The sequence below is a fragment of the Olea europaea genome, chromosome 7 (assembly GCF_002742605.1).
Source record: "Olea europaea var. sylvestris chromosome 7, O_europaea_v1, whole genome shotgun sequence".
In the NCBI taxonomy this organism is placed as follows: Eukaryota; Viridiplantae; Streptophyta; class Magnoliopsida; order Lamiales; family Oleaceae; genus Olea; species Olea europaea.
Window position 1 is genome coordinate 19,739,899 of NC_036243.1, and position 20,519 is coordinate 19,760,417.

At 37.5% G+C, this 20,519-nt stretch overlaps 2 protein-coding genes across 2 annotated transcripts; one reads left to right on the forward strand and one right to left on the reverse strand.

Annotated features, from left to right (window-relative positions):
• Window positions 1-2,678: 2,678 nt before the first annotated feature.
• LOC111397321 lies at window positions 2,679-3,555 on the forward strand. The gene has a single exon (XM_023024171.1). The coding sequence runs from the start codon at window positions 2,812-2,814 to the stop codon at window positions 3,460-3,462; it is 651 nt and encodes a 216-aa protein (XP_022879939.1). The 5' UTR covers window positions 2,679-2,811; the 3' UTR covers window positions 3,463-3,555.
• Window positions 3,511-4,801, reverse strand: LOC111397322 (protein NDR1-like). The gene has a single exon (XM_023024173.1). It carries the CDS (start codon window positions 4,564-4,566, stop codon window positions 3,928-3,930), a length of 639 nt encoding a protein of 212 aa, XP_022879941.1. The 5' UTR covers window positions 4,567-4,801; the 3' UTR covers window positions 3,511-3,927.
• Window positions 4,802-20,519: the final 15,718 nt, after the last annotated feature.

Here is a 20,519-nt window from a genome sequence, read left to right on the forward strand (position 1 = left end):
TTTTTTTTTTTTTTTTTTTTTTTTTTTTTTTTTTTTTTTTTTTAGCATTCAGTTTTTCAAGAGGATCATGCTACATATACAAACTTTTTTTACAAACCCCCTTACTCACTACTCCTGACAAGCCGATATTTTTTAAATTCACGTGGGTCTGCTAATTTTGTGAGAATGAGCACACCATTTTGTCAACAAGATTTTGTATAAATATCTTTATCCTTTTTCACAATACTCATACCTTTGTTTACGGATGGAGAATTGGAAACTAAGGATAATTCTAAGTGTACATAATTTGGTTTATCAAATGGTTTGCCTACTCTCAGTCTCTCACAAGCACGTGGACCCCGCGTGAATAAAATAATCCTAACATGTGGTCCCCACGCTCCTATTGTGAGTGTATGCTTTAGGTAAAAAAAAATTAGGTACATCGAGCATGGTCCGTAAACTAATTATTGTTTAAGAGATTTGAGTTTGAAAATAAAGTACAATTGTCAAAATCACATATCAAATCCACATTAATATTTTGTATGTTATTATGATTTTGATTCTTTAAGGATCCCAAAAATAAACAAGCTAAACACTAGTTTTATACAACAACAGAACCTTTTCAGACATTGCGTTCTCCTTGGGAATTTTTTCTAACAATCAAGACCAAGAATAACCTGATTTTTAGTTTTTCATTTTTTTTCCCCTCGAAGTAGTGACATCTATTTTATCTTCCCCAAAAATATTCCAGTCAAAGCAGCTCATATAACTGGCTAACTCAAACACTCTCTACTCGCCGGACTCGCCTAACTCAATCCTCTGGATCACGAGGAATAAACACCACATCCGTACACTTATATGTTTTCTTCTCTTCTCTTCTCTTCTCTCACTTCGTACTCTCTGTTCTCAAGTACATACAAAAATTGAAATTCTAAATAGAATTTATTACTTACATTTACACCGTTCCAAATAGCATTGGTTAATTTTCATTTTCTCTAGCCTTTGGTTCCTCTATTAATTTTAATTTTCCCTTTATCTTAACATGAAACATGCTAAAATTGAAAAAAAATAAATAAAATCAGTAACCTAAATTCCGCGAGTGCCCAAAAATTTGATGCCCAAAATTGAAGCAAAACCTAGTAGTAAAACGAAGACAAAATGGTAAATTACTTACCCTATTGCCGCCGGCGGTGGCGAAGACGTTGAAGTAACGGGAGTCGATAAAATTGAAGGCGACGGCGTAAATTGGACGTTTGCCTTCTTGGAGTCTGTTTGTGACTCTATACTCCCTCTTCTTCGACGGCGTTAGGGATCCCACCACCGGCTCGCAACCCAACGAGATTTTCGCCATTGATTATCAGTTTTCAGTCAACCCCGACAGCTACTGCTTGCCTGCCTGCTTACAAGAAGAAAGTCATTGGCATGGTTAAGGGTCACGAGAGAGATTTTTGTGCGTTTAATTATTTTTCATTTTTAATATATTAATGCAATAAATTAATTTAAGGTCCTATTTTATTCTTATTATTTGTCCATTAAAATAAAAAAATACGATCATTATCTATCACATCAAGTTACCATATTTAACTTTCTATATCTTGTGTGGGGTCCATAATGATTATATTTTTTATTCTCATTCTTATAATAATGTGTGTCAAACGGGGAATGAATTTGTCTTCAAATGTTGCTGCTTGGATAAAAAAGGGTTGTGCTTCTTTGGTCGGAGCAGAAGCTCGACCAAAAAATCAAGATTCGGCTCAAACCTTATCGTGTTGAGACGACTTGTGGTTCCCCCCGCCCCCCACACTTTCTTAAGTCGTGAAATTCAAAAAAAAAAAAAATATTTAACAATATAATTATGTGTAATCTTGGAATACGATCATTTGTTCTAATATTAGACACATCAAGTTACTCCTTTGAACTTTTTAAATTTCGGTTTATATTAAGTCCCTTGTTTGATATAATTAAAAATGAAATTTTTAGTAAATTTAATAAAATATTATGAAATGTATGGTGGATGAAAATTTGTAAAATTTATAAATGGAACCATTCTCATGCTTATAAATTTGATACACTTATTTGACAAATAATCGCAACATTTAATTTAATCAAACATTTAATATTTTATGGATCTCAAATGTAAATAAAAAACTTTCTCATAATTTTAGTGAAACACATACCAAATGTTGGTTTGATTTAAATTAAAGATCACGATTATTTGTCAAAAAATTTAGCATCTCAAATTTACGAGTAAGAGGAACGGTGCCAATCTATAAAAAATATGATTAAAATCATTTGTTGGTTTTTACTTAATTTTTTATTAAAATTTTAATTTTTATTATTAACACAATGTATGATTAAATACGATTCAAAGTGACATTCCTAGTCCTATTTGATTTAGATACAATAAATTATTTTAAACGCTATTAGAATAAATAATTTTAAAAATAATTATTGTCTTTAATTTAAATATTATTGTATTTCATTTTTTAAATTGAGCCAAATAGGACATAATTATCTATTAAATACGATATTATTAAGGCCTTATTTGAGTCCCATTATTTCCTCATTAAAATAAAAAATATGATCGTTATCTATCATATCAAGCCATCATATTTGATTTTTTATCTCTTGTATGAAACTCAAAACGATTATATTTTCCATTCTCATTTTTACAATAATGTGATTCAAACGTGGCTAAATAAATATCTTCTTATTTGCTTTTGGGCTCCATTTACTCCCAAGATATCATGCTCAATTCTAAATAGTCTCTACTCTACTCCTCTAGCCCTTAGTCCATCTCAAGAACAAAGTTCCTTATCCTCTTCTCTTTTCATGGCTTCCAATGTCCTTCAACTTCTCCATCATTCACACCCTTCCCCATTAATTCGCCCCAGCTCAACCCAAACACCTGTAAATTTATCATTTCATATAATCAGTTCACCCCCAAGGAAATTCTCGATCAAATGCTCTTCGAACTCAACACCTGAACCTGATTTTCCTCTTCCCCCTCCAGGTTCTGAAACAACCATCAGCCCTGAGAAGTTTCCTATAGAAAAACGAAGAAGATCGGAGATTATACGCGAAAGAAAGTCGAGAACCGGCATCTTCAAACCCGAGCCACCAAATTTTGAGATAGGATGGAAAAGAACTAAGCCTATTCCATTGGAGAAGCCTACAGGGTATGTGATTATGGACTTTTTAGAAAAGCTGCTAGAATTGATGGACAAGGAATTTGGTTCGACAGCACTGTTGGCGAAGGTCGGGGAGATTGTGGCAGAAAGAGCAAGAGAAGAAGCTGAAATACTGAGAGATGAAGGGAAAGTTGAGGACAGAATGATTACTGAATTGTTTAGAGTTTTGAAGCTAGTGGAAATGGATTTGGCCATGGTTAAAGCTGCAGTGAAAGAAGACACACTGACTGACAGACTTCAACAGGCAAAGGCAAGATGTAGACAGGCAATTCTTGTAGCCAATTCCTTTTGAATGTTGCTAATAATGAGAAAAATATAGAGGCGGGTTTGAAATCTTGTTCATTCTAGTGTTGAATCTATCAGCATATCGAATATACCTTGAATCTGCGTGTGCATCATAGAACCGGTTGATGCTTTTAGAAATTTGTATTTGAAATGTTGCTAATATATAATGTTTAGGCATTGCAGAAAATAACGAGGAATATGTCTAGGTAATGGCATACTTATAGTAAACTTCAGAAGTTATCTGGCTCATGTCCCTCGGAAGTTAACCATAAGGGTTGCTCGAGGTAAATGGTCCCGTTATGCCACGAAAGTAGCTCATATTAGGGCAGCAAAACAAGGAGTCTTAAGTTAGACTTGAGAGTTCGCATTAGCCACATACCATCAGCCAAAATAACACAGAGATGCTAAGCTCAGTGTATCACATAGCACAAAAATTACACAAAAAAATTCTGCCCATTAAACTTTGCAAAACTCACAACAAAACAACCAACACACTAGAAAACAGCAATAGTAGAAGGTGGCAATTACGCTCCGGTGAGCCGGATTTCAGTTCAACGCCTTTCTTTTTGACTTTCTTACCGGAATCGTTCACCTCGATATGAGCCCCGACCACCAAATTGTGTTTCTTGGTATACCAAAAAATGATCTTGAACCTCACCTTGGTGGATAAACCCACTCTGAAAACTGAGACAGTCCCATTTGAAACATTTTTAAATGCCGCCTCCCACGAAGGTCCATGAGCCTCCACCACCAATTTCCGGTGAGCCTTCTTCCCGTGACCCTGGTGAAACCCGGGAACCGTGTAGTTGGCGATTGGAAAGCTAGTGTTTGGAGCGTAAAAAAAGATTAAGCTGATGTTATCATAGTACACTGCCTTCTCTTTCATTCCATAATCGAGCATGAGGTCAAAGAATATGCTGTTGTTCCTATTACCGATCGAATGATCGGTCTTGTTAAGAACAGGCACATATAAATCTTGAATGGAGCACGTTGGTTGGGAGGTACGTAGAGCTAGCCACAAAAACAGAGCAGCGAAGCCGGATGTGACTATAAAGCGGCAACATATGCTGCTACAAGGCCTACAACCGCCGCCCTCACCATTGTCCGACATGTCGGAAAAGATGTTTCCGGTGATCAACGGCGAAGAATCCTTGACTTTGTTAAACAATTAAATTGGGAAGTTGATAGTTTGAGGAAATTATTTGGTTAGATAGATCAGAAGGATATATACAGGGTATTTAGGTTGGTTTCGTGGAAGAGATAGAGAAGATTTTTGTATTTCTCCAGTAACGCGGCATAACATGGGGTCCATGAAAGTGGACTGTAAATAACTAGATGCTTTTAACTTTTTTAATAAATGATAACGTTGCCTTTTCATTCAAACTAACATACGCATAAAGAACTAATAAATCTGACTCAGAACATGAGGTGGTTTTAATTTGAAATCATATCGAAATTCCCAAATCAAGAAACCCAAACTCAAGATCGATAAATAATCAAAATAGTTGCATTATCAATTCTGAAAATGCAAAATGATACCGCTAAGTTATCAGGATGTGCATTGCAGTTTGCACCCTCTGCGAAAAAGAAGACTATTTTTAGGGACATCATGTTATTTATAATGGCTACAGAAAACTCCGGATCCATTTAGCTATTTCCATACAAAAGATCATAATAGAGCGATTCAAAGAACAAACTTATGAATCGTCTCATCTTAATTGTGTTGTTCGATTAGAGTTATGATCTTTGGAAACTAGATTATATTTTTAGTGTTGACACACTAAAAGTGCAACCCAAATCGAATAGCCCAAGGAATGAAGCCAAACTGGACAATTCAAGATAAAGGTCCAGATAGGGTTATTAATGAATGTAGTGGAAGCCTACGAACATGGTAACATCATCGCCCAAGCCTGCAAGACGCCCAAGATCTGAGCGAATGAAGTGCCTTACAGTCGCCCAGAGTTATGACCCTGTTCTCGCCCAAACCTTCGAATCACCCAGAATCTTAGCAAACATAAGATATTATGGTTATCCAAAAATGCAGTTAAGCAGTTATTGAGTAACCTTATCACGTTCCACGATTCAAGGAGTTCAGTTGAAGACGGTTGAACGACAAAGAGTAGTGACAGCAGTTCCACGACAAGTTAGCCACCATAAAGAAAGTGGGTAGTTACAAAGCAATCAAACAGTTTTTAAGCGGTTGATCACGAAAAAATCATCAAGAGAATATAAAAGGAAGAGAAGACATAGAGCAAAAGACCCCGAATCAAACACTCTCAAATAGAGAATATGTAATTTCAATTTCTTATTTTAAATTTAAACATTTCTTTTCAGTACTCGTGTGCTTGCGCTCTTTGGAGGCATTATGTTTAGTTCCAATTGTAAAGTCATCGCCCATAAAACACCCATTTTTGGAACTTTGTCTTGAGAGGTTTGTTCCTTACACAATCGTCTGATTTTCTTTTTAATTGTTAGCGACTACCCGCGCGAAATAATTTGGCACGTCCAGTGGGACCTTGGTGTTTGGTGTTGAAGATACAAAAGGTAAAACAATATGTCTTAGAAATCTAATAAGGAAGCTAGTCAGGGAGGAGTCCAGTCTGTGATTGAGCGATATGAGGAGCAGCATAGCTCTCCACGAACAGATGGACAGAATTAGAGCAGTTATAGTCATTACGAACCAATGACAGAGTTGAGTCCTCGAACTATGCGTGCATTACTTGGAGAACTCACACAGGATGTCGTTGAACAGGTAAATCTACGAAATATTCATAATATGGAAAGATTTACCCAGAATGGGAATGCACATTATGACAACATGCCCAAACAATTGAATATTTTGAATGAAATAATGAATAAGTTAGTAGGCCAAATTTGTCAGCCAGTTGTGCCTCTTGCAAATCACTTCCAAGCTAGGATAATTGCGGGACATAATTCCCCAGTCCTAAGTCCAAATCAAGGGGTAGAATTACCTTTTGGTCCCTCTACTTCAAACCAGGGGATGGTGTAATGCCAAATCAGAATAGTGGCAATGGTACATCTAACTTGGGGGTAACCTAAACGTAAGAGACAATGTCCTAAATAATGGACAGAATGCCTCACGTGTTAATGATGGAATAAATATTCAGGCTAATGGTAACAATGACCCAAATCATGGCAACTTTGTTGCCAACCAAGGACCAAATATCAGGCCTCAAGCAAATCAACCGATCAACCAACCGGTAGGAATTTCATATGACCCCAACGTTATGTTGAGGAATCAAATTATGGAAATAGTACAGGATCAGATGGTTTTTGGGGTACGTCCTGTCATCAGGCTGACTTACACAAAGCCATAGCCTGATTGGGTAGACCAAGCATATCCATGGCCTAGAAGGTATAAAGTGATAGAATTCTCACTATTTACCGGTTTAGGAGAGGTGTCTACTCTAGAACACATAGGGCGATTCACACTGCAAAGTGGTGACATAACTAATTACCATAAAATGAGGCTGTTCCCTAGTTCATTAACTGGAGTAGCTTTCTCCTGGTTCATCAATTTGCCAGCGAACTCTGTTCAAACATGGCAACAATTGGAGCAATTGTTCCACGCTTAGTTTTATAAGACTAAGTCCGAAGTTACTTTGGCCGATTTGACGAATCTACGTCAAATGGCAAACGAATGGGCAGAAGGTTTCCTTCAAAGGTTCAAGACAATAAGAAGTACATATTTTGTACCTTTGCCCGAAAAGGAGTTTGTCAAAATCGCTCAAGGTTGTCTAAACTTTGATTTGAAAAAGAAGTTCCAAGACAAGGAATTTCCTGATCTTTTTCAATTGAGTGCGAACGTGATTAGGTATGAACAATTAATAAGAGAAGAAGAGCAAATGAAAAATTCTAGTAAGGGGACTTATAATAGAAACCCAAATTTTGATATTCATACCATTAATGACGAGTATTACGATCAAACCGAAATATGTTTGACCGAATTAATCAAAGGAGACGCGTATATTTGTCCTATAATGGCTAAACCTAGACCGTTGGGCAAGGATGAGCCTATAAAAGATGAAAACAAAAAGGTTAGAACGTTCCCGTTCGATGTAACCAAAGCTGACCTTATATTTGATAAACTATATAAGGATAAGCAGATAAAGTTGAGCGATAAACATAAATTGCCAAGCCCTGAACAAGTTAAGGGTAAAAAATATTGTAAGTGGCATAATGCATGGTCACATTTGACTAATAACTGTTTGGTTTTTCGCCATGTGTTACAAGATGCCATTGAATCAGGACGAATTACGTTCGAGGATAAGAGGAAGATGGCAGTGGATGAAAACCATTTTCCACAGCCACTTGGGGTAAATATGGTGACGATTGGTTTCAAAAACAAGTTCCCAAAATTCAAGTTAGTTATAGATGACGGTGAAAAGGACCCTGGACCATATCCCAGTGTCTTTGAACGTATCAAAGGAAAGAGCTTGAAAAGGATGAAGACGTCTTGTGTGCATGATGTAAAAGAGAAGTGAGTGGGAACACAGAGAAACCAGGGACATGGCAGCATCACCATCGCCCTAGTTTTTTCCCAAATGCTTAGCCTGGTAGAGGGCAAGGTACATCATTCGGGGACCGTCTTTTGAGAGGCAGTTCAAGCCAATAATTAATGGGAGAACATTCAGGCCGCAGTCTCGCCAACCAAATGTATGGCATTCGTTCCAGTATAATGCAGAAAGGGCGATACCCTTCAACGAGGTGGCTAGAACCCAACAAAGGCGTTTTCAACGGAACTATGGACGGATGATGAGGTAACAATAGGGAATGCAACGTTCTAAAGCGCCTAGACTACTTGAGGTAGCCAATCAAAATGTTTTCAAAGACAGTGAAGAGACTGGTACAGGTGAATTGATGAAAGAATTGCCAGAGACTTCTTCTGGGAGATCGAAGTTTGAGCGAGACAGAAAAGATGGAGAAGATCCAGATCAGTCCCTTACTATTCAGTTCGGTACGTTCCTCCTGTCATGGTTAATAACTATTTGCTAGCCAATGAGTTCAACAATAAAGAGAAAGAAGAAGAAGAGAGGGAGGATAACGAAGAAAAAGCATGCGTACTGGAATATGAAGAAGGCCAAACTTCTAGAGAGGCCTACGATGATGAAGGAGATGATGGTATAATGGATATCGAAGAGGAAATTGATATGGAAGCAGAAAGAAGAAAAAGAGGAATATCGTACAATACTTTGTTGAAGCAACTACATCGAGAGGGGGTTCGTGAAATGGACTTGTTGGGGGAACCGTGTGGGCGTTCTTTTGATTATTACGTGCTGTACGGGACGCCCAAAAGGGAAAAGAGAGTTTCTCGCTCTGAAAAGTATGGATCACCTCCAAGAATAATACCTCATCCCACAGGTTAGGTAACTGAAGAAGAAGCATTAGAAAACAGTAAAAAGGAAATTCAGGAAACGGAAGCTCAGTACGACATGCTGCACGTTGATTTATCACAAAAGGATAACTCGACAGAGGACAAGCAGGAAGTGGAAATAGATGCTGCGAAAAAGGTTATTTTTAAGCGACCAGCCATGAAGTTAACTAAACACTTGAGGCCATTGTACATTAAAACTCTACTTAATGGCATGCCTGTGACAAAAGTGCTTGTCGATAATGGAGCAGCTATAAACATCATTCTATTTAGAATGATGAGGAAATTTGCAAAAACAAAAAATGATATGATCCCAACAGAAGTCGTCCTTACGAGTTTCAATGGAGGAGCAACTTCAGCTAAAGAGGTTATGCCATTAGACATAACTCTAGGGAAAACTACTAGGACCACAGTCTTCTTTGTAATAGATGGTCCTACTAGTTACAATGTGTTAGTAGGAAGGGATTGGATACACGGAAGTCGCTGTATACCCTCATCACTCCATCAATGTCTGGTTTTTTGGAATGACAAAGGCGACGTAGAAGTGGTGCAGGCCGATCATAGGCCTTTTGTCGTAGAAGCAAACTCGGTGGAAAGGTTCATGTACGAAGGAAATTATGTACCTGTCAGAGTAGTCCAAGATGGAGAAAAAACTCAAATTGTTGCACAGAGTGAAAAGTCGTTTTCGGTAGATACACTCACTGAAACATTCGGTCAAATGAGGCCAAACATAGTGGCCCTAGAAGAGCCAGTAATTGGCAAAAGAGTAATCAAGGAGTTTTGAATGAATTATAAGCAACAAAGGCAAATGATCGATATTTAGGCCTTCAAAGCCAAATTAATGGCTTTCAATAAATAATACAAGGACAAGACGAAAGAAGAAGTAGCCTTGAAAGCATTGAGAGACAAATTGACAGCGTTCGAGTTGGAACAAAATATAGATCGATAAGTCAACAATGTGGATTGTTTAGAAGAAGAAGTGCCTATAACGGAATTGGACGATAAAGTAATGAGGATCACCAAGCCTGGATACGCTCAAGCACAAGACCCTCTGATTAAATTGAATATTGGCAATGAAGGGGAAGATCGCCCAACCTTTGTCAGCCAGATGCTCAATCAAGAGGTTAGTGATAAATTAATCGCTTTATTAAAAGAATATAAGGATTATTTTGCTTGAGAATATTAACATATGCCTGGTTTAGATAGAGGTTTGGTGGAACATAGATTACCAACCAAGCCAAACTTTAAACCTCATAAACAACCTCCTAGGCATTTTGTTCCTAATGTACTCCCTGAAATTAAGAAAGAAATAGAGCAATTATTAAAAGAAAACTTTATCAGAACAGCCAGATATGCCAAATGGTTGTCCAATATCGTGACAGTGCTAAAAAATAATGATAAATTAAGGGTGTGCATAGACTTTAGGAATTTAAACATAGCTACACCAAAAAATGAATATTCAATGCTTACGATAGATTCTTTAGTAGACTCGGCTGCCGGACACGTAATATATTCCTTCATGAATGGATATTCAGGATACAATCAAATTTATATAGCTGAAGAAGATATACACAAAACTGCCTTTAGGTGCCCTGGATCTCTAGGATGTTTTGAATGGATAGTTATGCCTTTCGACCTAAAAAATGTAGGAGCAACTTATCAAAGGGCAATGAACTTGATTTTTCATGATATGATAGACAAGTTTGTTGAGGTGTATGTAAATGATATAGTGGTCAAATCCATTAAAGAAGATGACCATTTTGAAAAACTGAGATGTTCATTTCAGCGAATGAGGCAATATAAACTAAAATTGAATCCCTTGAAATGTGCATTTGACGTTAACGTAAGAAACTTCCTTGGTTTTTTAGTACACAAAAGAGAGATCGAACTTGATAAAAATAAAGCGAATGCTATTTCAGAGGCCAAATCACTAATAAAAAAGAATTGCAAAGGTTTCTAGGCCAAGTAAATTTTTTAAGATGCTTTATTTCTAACTGTGCAGGGGCGAACTAAAGCTTTTTCGTCACTTTTAAAGTTGAAAAATTAGGACGAATTCGTCTGGAAAGAAGAGCATCAAAAGGCTTTTGAAAGCCTAAACACATATTTATCAAATCCACCAGTGTTGATGTCACCAATCCAAGGACAGCCAATGAAAGTGTATATATCAGCTGAACAAAAATCAATAGCTGGAATTGTCGCGCAAGAAGACCAATTTGGTGAAGAAATAGCGATTTACTACTTGAGTAGACGGTTCACGAAATGTGAATATAATTACTCTGCCATTGAAAAATTATGTCTTGCATTGTATTTTACATGTACGAAATTAAGGGCTTATTTACGGCCCGTAATCGTTTATTTGATTTCTAGAGTAAATTTGGTTAAGTATATGTTCTCTCGCCCTACTTTACACCAAAGAGTAGGCTTTTAGACGTTAGAATTATCAAAATTCGAAATACAATACATACCCCAAAAGGCAATCAAAAATCAGGCTTTGGCTAACTTTCTGACCGATCATCCATGCTTTCATATATGCTTGAAAAAATTGAATTAGAAATCAATTCGTTCGAATTAAAACCTTGAGTTTTGTGTTTCGATGGGTCAAAAACTTCTAAAGGTGCATGAGTAGGAGTAGTATTAATAAATCCTTTAGGGATTTGTTACAAGTTCGCATTCACTTTGGATAGGATGTGTACCAACAATCAAGCCGAATATGAAGCTTTAATCGTGGTCCTAGAATTGATGATAGATATGGAAGTGAAGAATGTGATCGTTAGAGGTAATTCTCAATTGGTAATTCACCAATTGATTGATGATTTTAAGTGCCAAAGTGATTCCATTATAAGTCAATATGAAATCGTCCAAGAGCTATTGGAAGAATTCGACCAAGTAGAGTTTCAATGTGTTAATAGAATATATAATGACGTAGCAAATGAGTTGGCCCAGATGGCCTCAGGGTATTCAAAGGTTTTTAATTGGAAATCTACCTATGAATATTGAGTAATATTACCCATAGTCCAAAAACGGGCGAGACGGATTGAAATTTATTGCATACAATATGGAGATGCAATAGATTGGAGGGCAGAAATTAAAAGGTTTCTTAAAGAACCTAATAAAGGAGATAGTAGAAAAATGAAGTTGCGTTTGCTAAACTATACACTGATAGATGAAGAGTTGTTTAAGAAACGCTCTGATGGTATATTGCTAAAATGTGTAAGTTTACAAGAAGTCAGGACAGTTATAGCTGAGGTGCACGAAGGGATATGTGGAGCTCGTCAAACTGGCCAAAGGATGAGATGGTTAATTATTAGGAATGGATATTTTTGGTCCAAGATGGGAGAATCATGCGTTTAGTTGCAAAGAGTTGTCTAACATGCCAAAAGCATGGTCCAATGCAAAGGCCGCCAGCACGGGAGATGTCACCTATTATCAAACATTGGCCATTTAAGGGTTGGGCGATAGACCTAATAGGGAAGATTTATCCTCCATCGTCCAAGCAACATATCTTTGTTATAGTTGCAACTGATTTTTTCACTAAATGGGTAGAGGCGATACCTTTAAAGGAGATCGCCCAAAAGAGTGTCATAAAATTTATCCGTGATCATATTATTTATAGATTTGGAATTCCACAAACTTTGATTGTAGATCACGGAACTTCTTTAAATGGAGATCAAGTGAATAAATTCTTGAGCGAGTTTGGAGTTAAATTAGTAAACTCCACACCATATTACGCTCAATCCAAAGGACAAGCAGAATCTTCTAATAAAATTCTAAAAAATATCATAAGGAAAATGATAGATGAAGATGCCAGAAATTGGCACGAATGTCTAAACAAGGCCTTATGTGCTTATAAGACATCGCCTCGGTCAAGTACCAAAATTACTCCTTTCCAATTTACTTATGGACAGGAGGCCGTTTTGCCTATGGAAATTAACGTACAATCGATCAGAGTGTGTTTGCAGCATAAGTTAAGTGATGATGAGTATACCGAATCACTAGTTCAGAACTTATTGGAGTTGGACGAAGTAAAATTGGATATCCTAGATAGATTGCAAGATCAAAAACAAAGGATGACTAAGTTTTATAATAAAAAAGTTATAGCCAAAACATTTAGCCTGGACGAATTGGTTTGGAAAACAATACTCCCTTTGGATAGCAAAGATCCAAAATATGGCAAGTGGTCGCCCAATTGGGGAGGGCCATATAAAGTAAATAGTGTGTTGCCTAATGGAGCCTATCATTTGGAAGATTTAGATGGCACCAAGCACATGAGGTTCATTAATGACAAATATTTAAAAAAATATGTTCCTTCCTTATAGGAAAGTGAACAAATAAAAGCGTAATCAAATCGCGTTGAACGATCGTAGATAATAAGGGCCAGAGCGAAATACGTTCAAATAAATTCCTTCATTATCAATCGTTCATTACGAAATGGCAAGATACAAAATACTAAATGCTCTATAAGCTACAATTGAGAGCAAACTAATCTCTCGATCGATCGCCAAGTAAGAGGGTGAACTGACCTTGATTGCCATCCTGATCGCACTGCTGCAAAGGCAAGCAGAGAGGTCGAGAAGCACTCTCAACAAGCAGAAGGGAAGAGAAGCACCCTCACATCGCCTACCTAAATGCATCACTGCAATAACGGGTAAGGAGACTGAGAAGCACTCTCGGCAAGCAAGGTGGCTTGACAGGCATCCTCAAAAATTGCCTTCCATCATTGAACTCCTTGTAAAGAACATGGAGACGATGGGAAGAACTTCGCTAGCTAAAAAACATTTCCTATATTTCCCATACCAAAGGTAACATCAAAACAGGTAGCAAAATGGGCGGATCAAATGATCTATCTCTGTGGAAGGCGAAAATTTTGGATCGATCCTTGAAATGTCAAACGATGGTAGCAAATTAGTTTTTTGAAGAAAAGAATGGAAATGAAAATGAAAAGTGCGAAATATACATGCATTTATAGGGGCGTGAAGGTGAAGAGAGGGAATATGAACAACCACATTCGTGCCTAGTAATTGGAATCAAGTGGCCCAAAGTCTTGGGAAAAAAGATAGAAATATCAAGAGAAGATGTACATGAATCTTAGCATAAAGCAGTTAAATGCTTGGGGGATTGACGATTAAAGACAAACGTCAATAGATACACAAAAAGACAAATTAGTCGTTCATTAATTACAATGGCTGCTGTTACATTCAAAATTGACAAAGGCTATCAGTACGAGGTTACAAGAGGAAAGTTAATACGAAGTTACAAAAAGAAAAGTTAAGGCATTAGATGTCCTAATTACAATTCTCCCCAGACCGAACGAATTCTTTCCCTAAGTCTCCCCCAATCCTCGCTCTGCTAAGAAGAAGTGACATTCAATTCAGCTACAAGATCATCATCAACCTCCAGCTTCTTGTACTGCTCAACCAAAGACTTAGTTCACTCAATTCCTTGAGAAGCATTACGCTTTTTAGCAGCCATTCTCGCCTTGCAGTCATCCATCCTTGCTTGAAGCTCCTTCATCCGTGCAACCAAACTGGTCATCAAAGAGTCTTTAATCATAATTTTGGAAGAGATTTCTTTCAATTCGTCCTCAGCTTTGTTGATCTCCAGAAGCAAAGACTCTCTTTCAGATGCAGTGCGAAGATATTGAGTACTCTTGGTCTTCAGTTCAACATTTTTGTCCAGCAAAGAGCGGATGTCAGAATGGACAACTTTCAACGTTGCTTTAAAATCAGCAAAAATATTGAACGACGGAAGGGTCATTGCTTGCGCCAACTTCGCACTCAAATGCTCAAGCTTATCCTTATGTTTGGCAGCACTAGCCTGACCGATATCCATGTCCATAAAAGATACATACTCAAATATCGACTGCTTGAGGAACTTCATATCTTCCTCTAAAGAAGCAGAAGGACGACCGGTTGAAGTAGGGCTAGACGTCTTGACTTGTCCCCAGGAATTGAACAAGTCCCGGATGGAATGCACGATCTCATCAGCATCCTGCAAAAAAAAAATGCCAACATTGAAGGTTTCCACTATAATGAACAAAGTGAAAATAAAAGTGAAGTCAAAGGTTACCTCATTAGCAATTTTGGGAGATGGCATATCACCAGTTGGCTCCACCACCTATGGCCCCACCACCTGTGGAGACTTCCCCTTATCTGGACGAAAAGACTCTGCCACAACGGACAGACCCATAGGAGCCTCTGCATGATTAAAGAAGTAACAAATCAGAAACCAATAGCACAAGCAAAGGTAAAATATCAAAAAATGTATTACCTTCTGGTTCGACGTTTGGGGGGTCGGCGTCCTGGGAAGAAGGTGGCTCGTCCATTGGTTGTGATGAAGGTTCCGAGACTGAAGGTTTCTTTTTAAGCGTAGTCCTTTCATCAGCTGGTTTTGACGAAGCAGCTCCAGCAGAGGATGATGGAGCAGGAGCTACCAACACCAAAGCCTTCAAATGAGAGGCTGAACTTTTCTGAGAAATTCAAGAAAACCATTAGCACATAGAAAGGTATGCTTGTGAGTAAACAGAATTCTATTACCTTTCTCCTGACGATGAGAGGAGTGTTATCATCATCCTCCTCCAAAATGGGAGATGCTGAAACTGGCCATTTGCGGCTTGGGCACTCTTAGTTGCAGTAGGTTTGGCAGGTAGAGAACTAGAGGGACGAACAGATTGTTTAGCACGAGCAGGGGAGGAAGGATTCCTAATGGACACAGGGGTGACCAAAATAGGAGAAGTGGAAAGAATGTTTGGCTGATCCAATGAATGGAAAGCACGATTGGCATCAGTTGCAAACAATCTGTGCTTCACTGATTTCCAGAGTTGTTCAAAAAGGGGGTGAACGGCACGGTTAGGATTGAAGGGGGCTAATGAAAAGTTACTTGTCAAAAGAGCATCTATAACTTGTGCCTTTACCTTATTAATGGTGTGAAAGTTGTCTATCAAATTTTTTGAATAACAAGGTGGAACATGCCAAATTTGCCCTAAACCAAATTGGCGAGCAAAAAATTGGGGAGCATATATTTCAACCCCAGCTTTGGCATTGGTTCCAGTTAAAATATCATGGAACAACTCCCTCCCAATAAAAAACTGAACCCAAAGAAGCAGAGAGGCGCTCGCACTGTCCAGGATAGATGGATGTTGCACATAATCTGGAGTTAAATGAGCAGGAAAGGGAAAGAAGGAATGAATTGAATTTAAAGTATAAAAGAATGAAAAAATGTCCCTTCTGGACATATTTACAGGGCTCAATAGGTCAATGACTAGCTCATAGCAATTAGCAGAACGAAGGGACATGGATAGAGCACCAAGTGATGGAAAATAGGCTCTCAAACACAGTTGAGTGAACCAAAGAGGCCCACTGTCAGTGGGAGATGCACCATTCTTCAATTGAAATTGAAGAGAAGCCATGCCTCTATAGAGGGCAGCCAAAAAAAGGAACACAAATTTAAAGGTCTACCACGCGCCAATTCGTGCGCTATGGGTAAATAGCTCATAGAAGGCTTTATACTGGGCACACACAGAATAAATTTACAAAACCAAATCTGAAGGAAGGTCACACGCTCAGCATGGGAAGACTCAGCATTTGAGTGATTATAGCAGCCTTGCAAGCTTGAATAGGACTCGGTGAGTTTTTTATCAAATTTTGGGACAACGCCGAAAATTAAAATACTAGGGAAAATGGTGTCGCCCAAAGGTGGAAGATTTATCAGGCCCCCAACATCCCTTAAAGTAATAGACATGGGACCAAGAGGGAAAACAAAAGTATTATATTCAGAAGACCAAAAACTTAAAGCAATAGGAAAAAGTGTTGGGTCAAAAATTGGGGGTTGAAGAGAGATTTCTAATAAATCAGAAATCCTAACACGATCAAAAAGTGCCTTGGTAGGACCGTGGCCCATAAGGCGAGCATGCCATCTACGGAAAACAACATCAGATTTAGGTCAAGTGCGAATACCTTTTTCGCAAATCGGCTTCAGCGGCAAAGAGTTCAGGAATGGAGGGCCTTGAGTACAGGGGAACAGCTGGCCCACTGCCACTTGTTCAACGGTTTCGGCGTTGTTAAATGAAGGACCCAGATAGAACTCATTAAGTTCGGCATTGGCTGGTGCAAGGAAGTTCGGGTTTACATATGGTCGAGTGAGGATTTTTTGGAAATCTTCGAAACTAAAAGAGTCGTCAGATTGGGTTTGTGAAGCAGCCATTGAGGACGAAATACAGTTTTGTTAAAGTTTACTTGAAAAACGTAGTAGAGAAGCAAGAAGATGAACAGTGGTATGGCGAGAAAGAAGCGCGAAATAATGAGGCGTGATTTAGTGGTACAACGAAATGGCGTGTCTTTGGGGTTTGTAAGGATTTGTAGCGTCGCACTTTTTCAGGCTATGGAAGGAAATAATGATTGAAATTCTTGGAAATTTCAAATGTTGCTGGAAAACACAAAGTAAATATGGCAAAGATTAATAATTGGTATTAATTCTACCATATTGGGGGGTAATTGTTGACACACTAAAAGTGCAACCCAAATTGAATAGCCCAAAGAATGAAGCACAGCTGGACAATTCAGGATAAAGGCTCAGATAGGGTTATTAATGAATGCAGTGGAAGTCTACGAACACAGTAACATTATCGTCCAAGCCTGCAAGACACCCAAGATCTGAGCGAATGAAGTGCCTTATAGTCACCCAGAGCTATGACCCTGTTCTCGCCCAAACCTTTGAATCGCCCAGGATCTTAGCAAATATAAGATGTTATGGTTATCTAGAAGTGCAGTTAAACAGTTATTGAGTAACCTTATCACGTTCCACGATTCAAGGAGTTCAGTTGAAGACGGTTGAACGACAAAGAGTAGTGGTAGCAGTTAGAGACGGCAGTGCCACGACAAGTTAGTCACCATAAAGAAAGTGGGTAGTTACAAAGCAATCAAGCAGTTTCTAAGCAGTTGATCACGAAGAAATCATCAAGGGAATATAAAAGGAAGAGAAGACATAGAGCAAAAGATCCCGAATCAAACACTCTCAAACAGAGAATATGTAATTTCAATTTCTTAGTTTAAACTTAAACATTTCTTTTCAGTACTCGTGTGCTTGCGTCCCTTGAAGGCATTCTGTGTAGTTCCAATTGTAAAGTCATCGCCAATAAAACACCCATTTTTGGGACTTTGTCTCAAGAGGTTTGTTCCTTACACAATCGTCTGATTTTCTTTTTAATTGTTAGCGACTACCCGCGCGAAACACTTAGTTCTCATGGGATCGATACTTGGAATCACATACACTTGATTACTTGTTTACGATATAGTCAACTTGTGGGGTTTTAGTGCATTAACGGGTCTCAAGATTTGAATTAAATTTGTTAAAGAAATTAAGAAATCATCGGTGAACATAATGACATATCGATCAAGATATTCGCGAAATATTTGATTCATCAAATCCATGAATATTCCAAGAGCATTAGTTAAATCAAACAGCTTAACTAAGAACTCATATTAATCATATTGCATCCTACAAGTCATTTTAATAATCGAACTAAAATCAATTTTGGAGAAGACAGTTGCACCTCGAAATTGGTTGAATTAGTCCATGATGATATTTGCTCTTTATAGTGATCTTGTTCAAGTCCAAGTAATCTATGTACATCTTCATTGACATATCCTTCTGAAAAAATAACGTAGGCACTCCTCACGGGGATATAATAGGTTGGATGAAGCCATTATCCAACAACTCTCAAGAGATTTCAACTCCTAAAATTCCTTCGATATCATCCTTCGTGGTGCTTATAAGAATATTGGGGCAGCTCTAACGAACATAAACTCTCCATACTGAAGATCTTGTGAGTTGAGACAAGAAAACAAGTCTGAAGATTCGCTAGAGTTTTTGAATCCATTTTTGAACTTCTAATAGGTCACACCTAGATTTTTTTTCCTTTCAATAAATTTTCAATTAGGCACATCGTGTTATTTGTAGTGGCTACACAAAACTCTGAATACATTCAGTAGGTTCATCAAAAGATCAGATTGTCAAAATACTTATTATATGCAGATCATCATATCTGGTAACCCGATGGTGCTAGTATTATCTATGAATAGAGCGATTCAAAGAACAAACCTATAATTATACAATGGTCATCAAACCTTTTATCTCTTAAATAATTTTAACTCGAAAGCTGACATGCACTTAAAATATTTGATGGCATATTTCAAGATAGAAATCGTTGAATTTGAACAACAAAAGAAAATAATTTTTATTGATAAGATAAAATTTTAAACAATTTTTGATATACGGTAAGATCACAAAACCCACTTATACTATTTAAAAATGGATCAATCACAATATTTTCTCTTTGACTCACTACACTCTTTCTTTCTTTCGCTCTCAGTTTCTCCTCTTTTCACACACACACACACACACATACTCACTCAAAATGCAGTTGGACATGTAGGTGCTAGAGAAGGTGTCTGATTCTTCTACACAATTCCAAAATATTGGTGATGGTGGCTGCCTTCATCTTCTAGAGAATTCTTCCATGAAGAAGGTTCAAGAAATTGGTAGTAAAATATGGGATGGAAAGACCCACAAAAATATGGAATCTTCAATTGAAGTCGGTGTTGTATCATCAAAAACAACTTCTAATCACAGACTAAAAGAAACAACATTATGAAGCACATGTTTGGTGGAAATTAAAATCAGATTTTTAATAGTTTTGAAAAATAAAAAATAAAAAAAAATTGATGAAATTGAAAAGTTGTGTATCCCTTGAAATATATAACTAAAAATAATTGTTAACTTTGGCTTAAGTTAAAATTTAGATTTTAATCCTTACCAACACGGACAAAAATATATAGACACAGCATGGAGAAGACAATTTATAGGAAGAATAAGGGGAAAAGCTCACCATCTCAAGGGCTCCTCTAATGACTTCACTGGATATAATGCAGAAGATCTTGAATTATTGATAGGAATCAGGAAGCTCAACAAAGTCTAATAGTAATAGAGGATTATCCACTAAAATCAGACAACAGCTTGTTCTCTCAGCATCCCAATTGATGATAGACAGTGATCCCAAGGAGCATCTTGAATCCTACCTATTTATAAAAGGGTTAATTAGTACAAAACTTCCTCATCTTTCAATATTTTTGTGCAAAACGTCCACATCTTTTGTTTTTTGATAATTTCACCTACACTTTCACTTTTTGTTACAGAAATGGCATTTCATCCACTCACCGTCAAATTCTCAATTAACTTGACACAGAAAATCAATTTTTCTTTCCAAAAATAAGGGTAATGTTGTATTGACCTAAAATTTCTCTTACAAATTATGTAGCAGGCGAGAACATGGTATCTCCCAAAAACATTTCGAAGGCATTGCAAATGCCAACAATGGGAACACAAACTTATCTACTAGGAACAAAAATACATTAAGGAGATCCAAGTTGAAGTTTATTAAAATAAAATCCTCTGATTAGTAACTCAATTACATTGTCACATTAAGAAATCACCCAAGTCTCCGTTGTGTTGAAAAAGTTTAGAATTACCACTTCTTAGCATAATTAGGAAGCCAAACAGAGATATATTTACTCCACAGCTATAGAATTTATGAAAGAGACACGGAAATGTCATCAAGAAAGATATTCTGCAATTTATGGAGAATCATTAAGGATGCATTTAATTGCCAATTTTTTCAC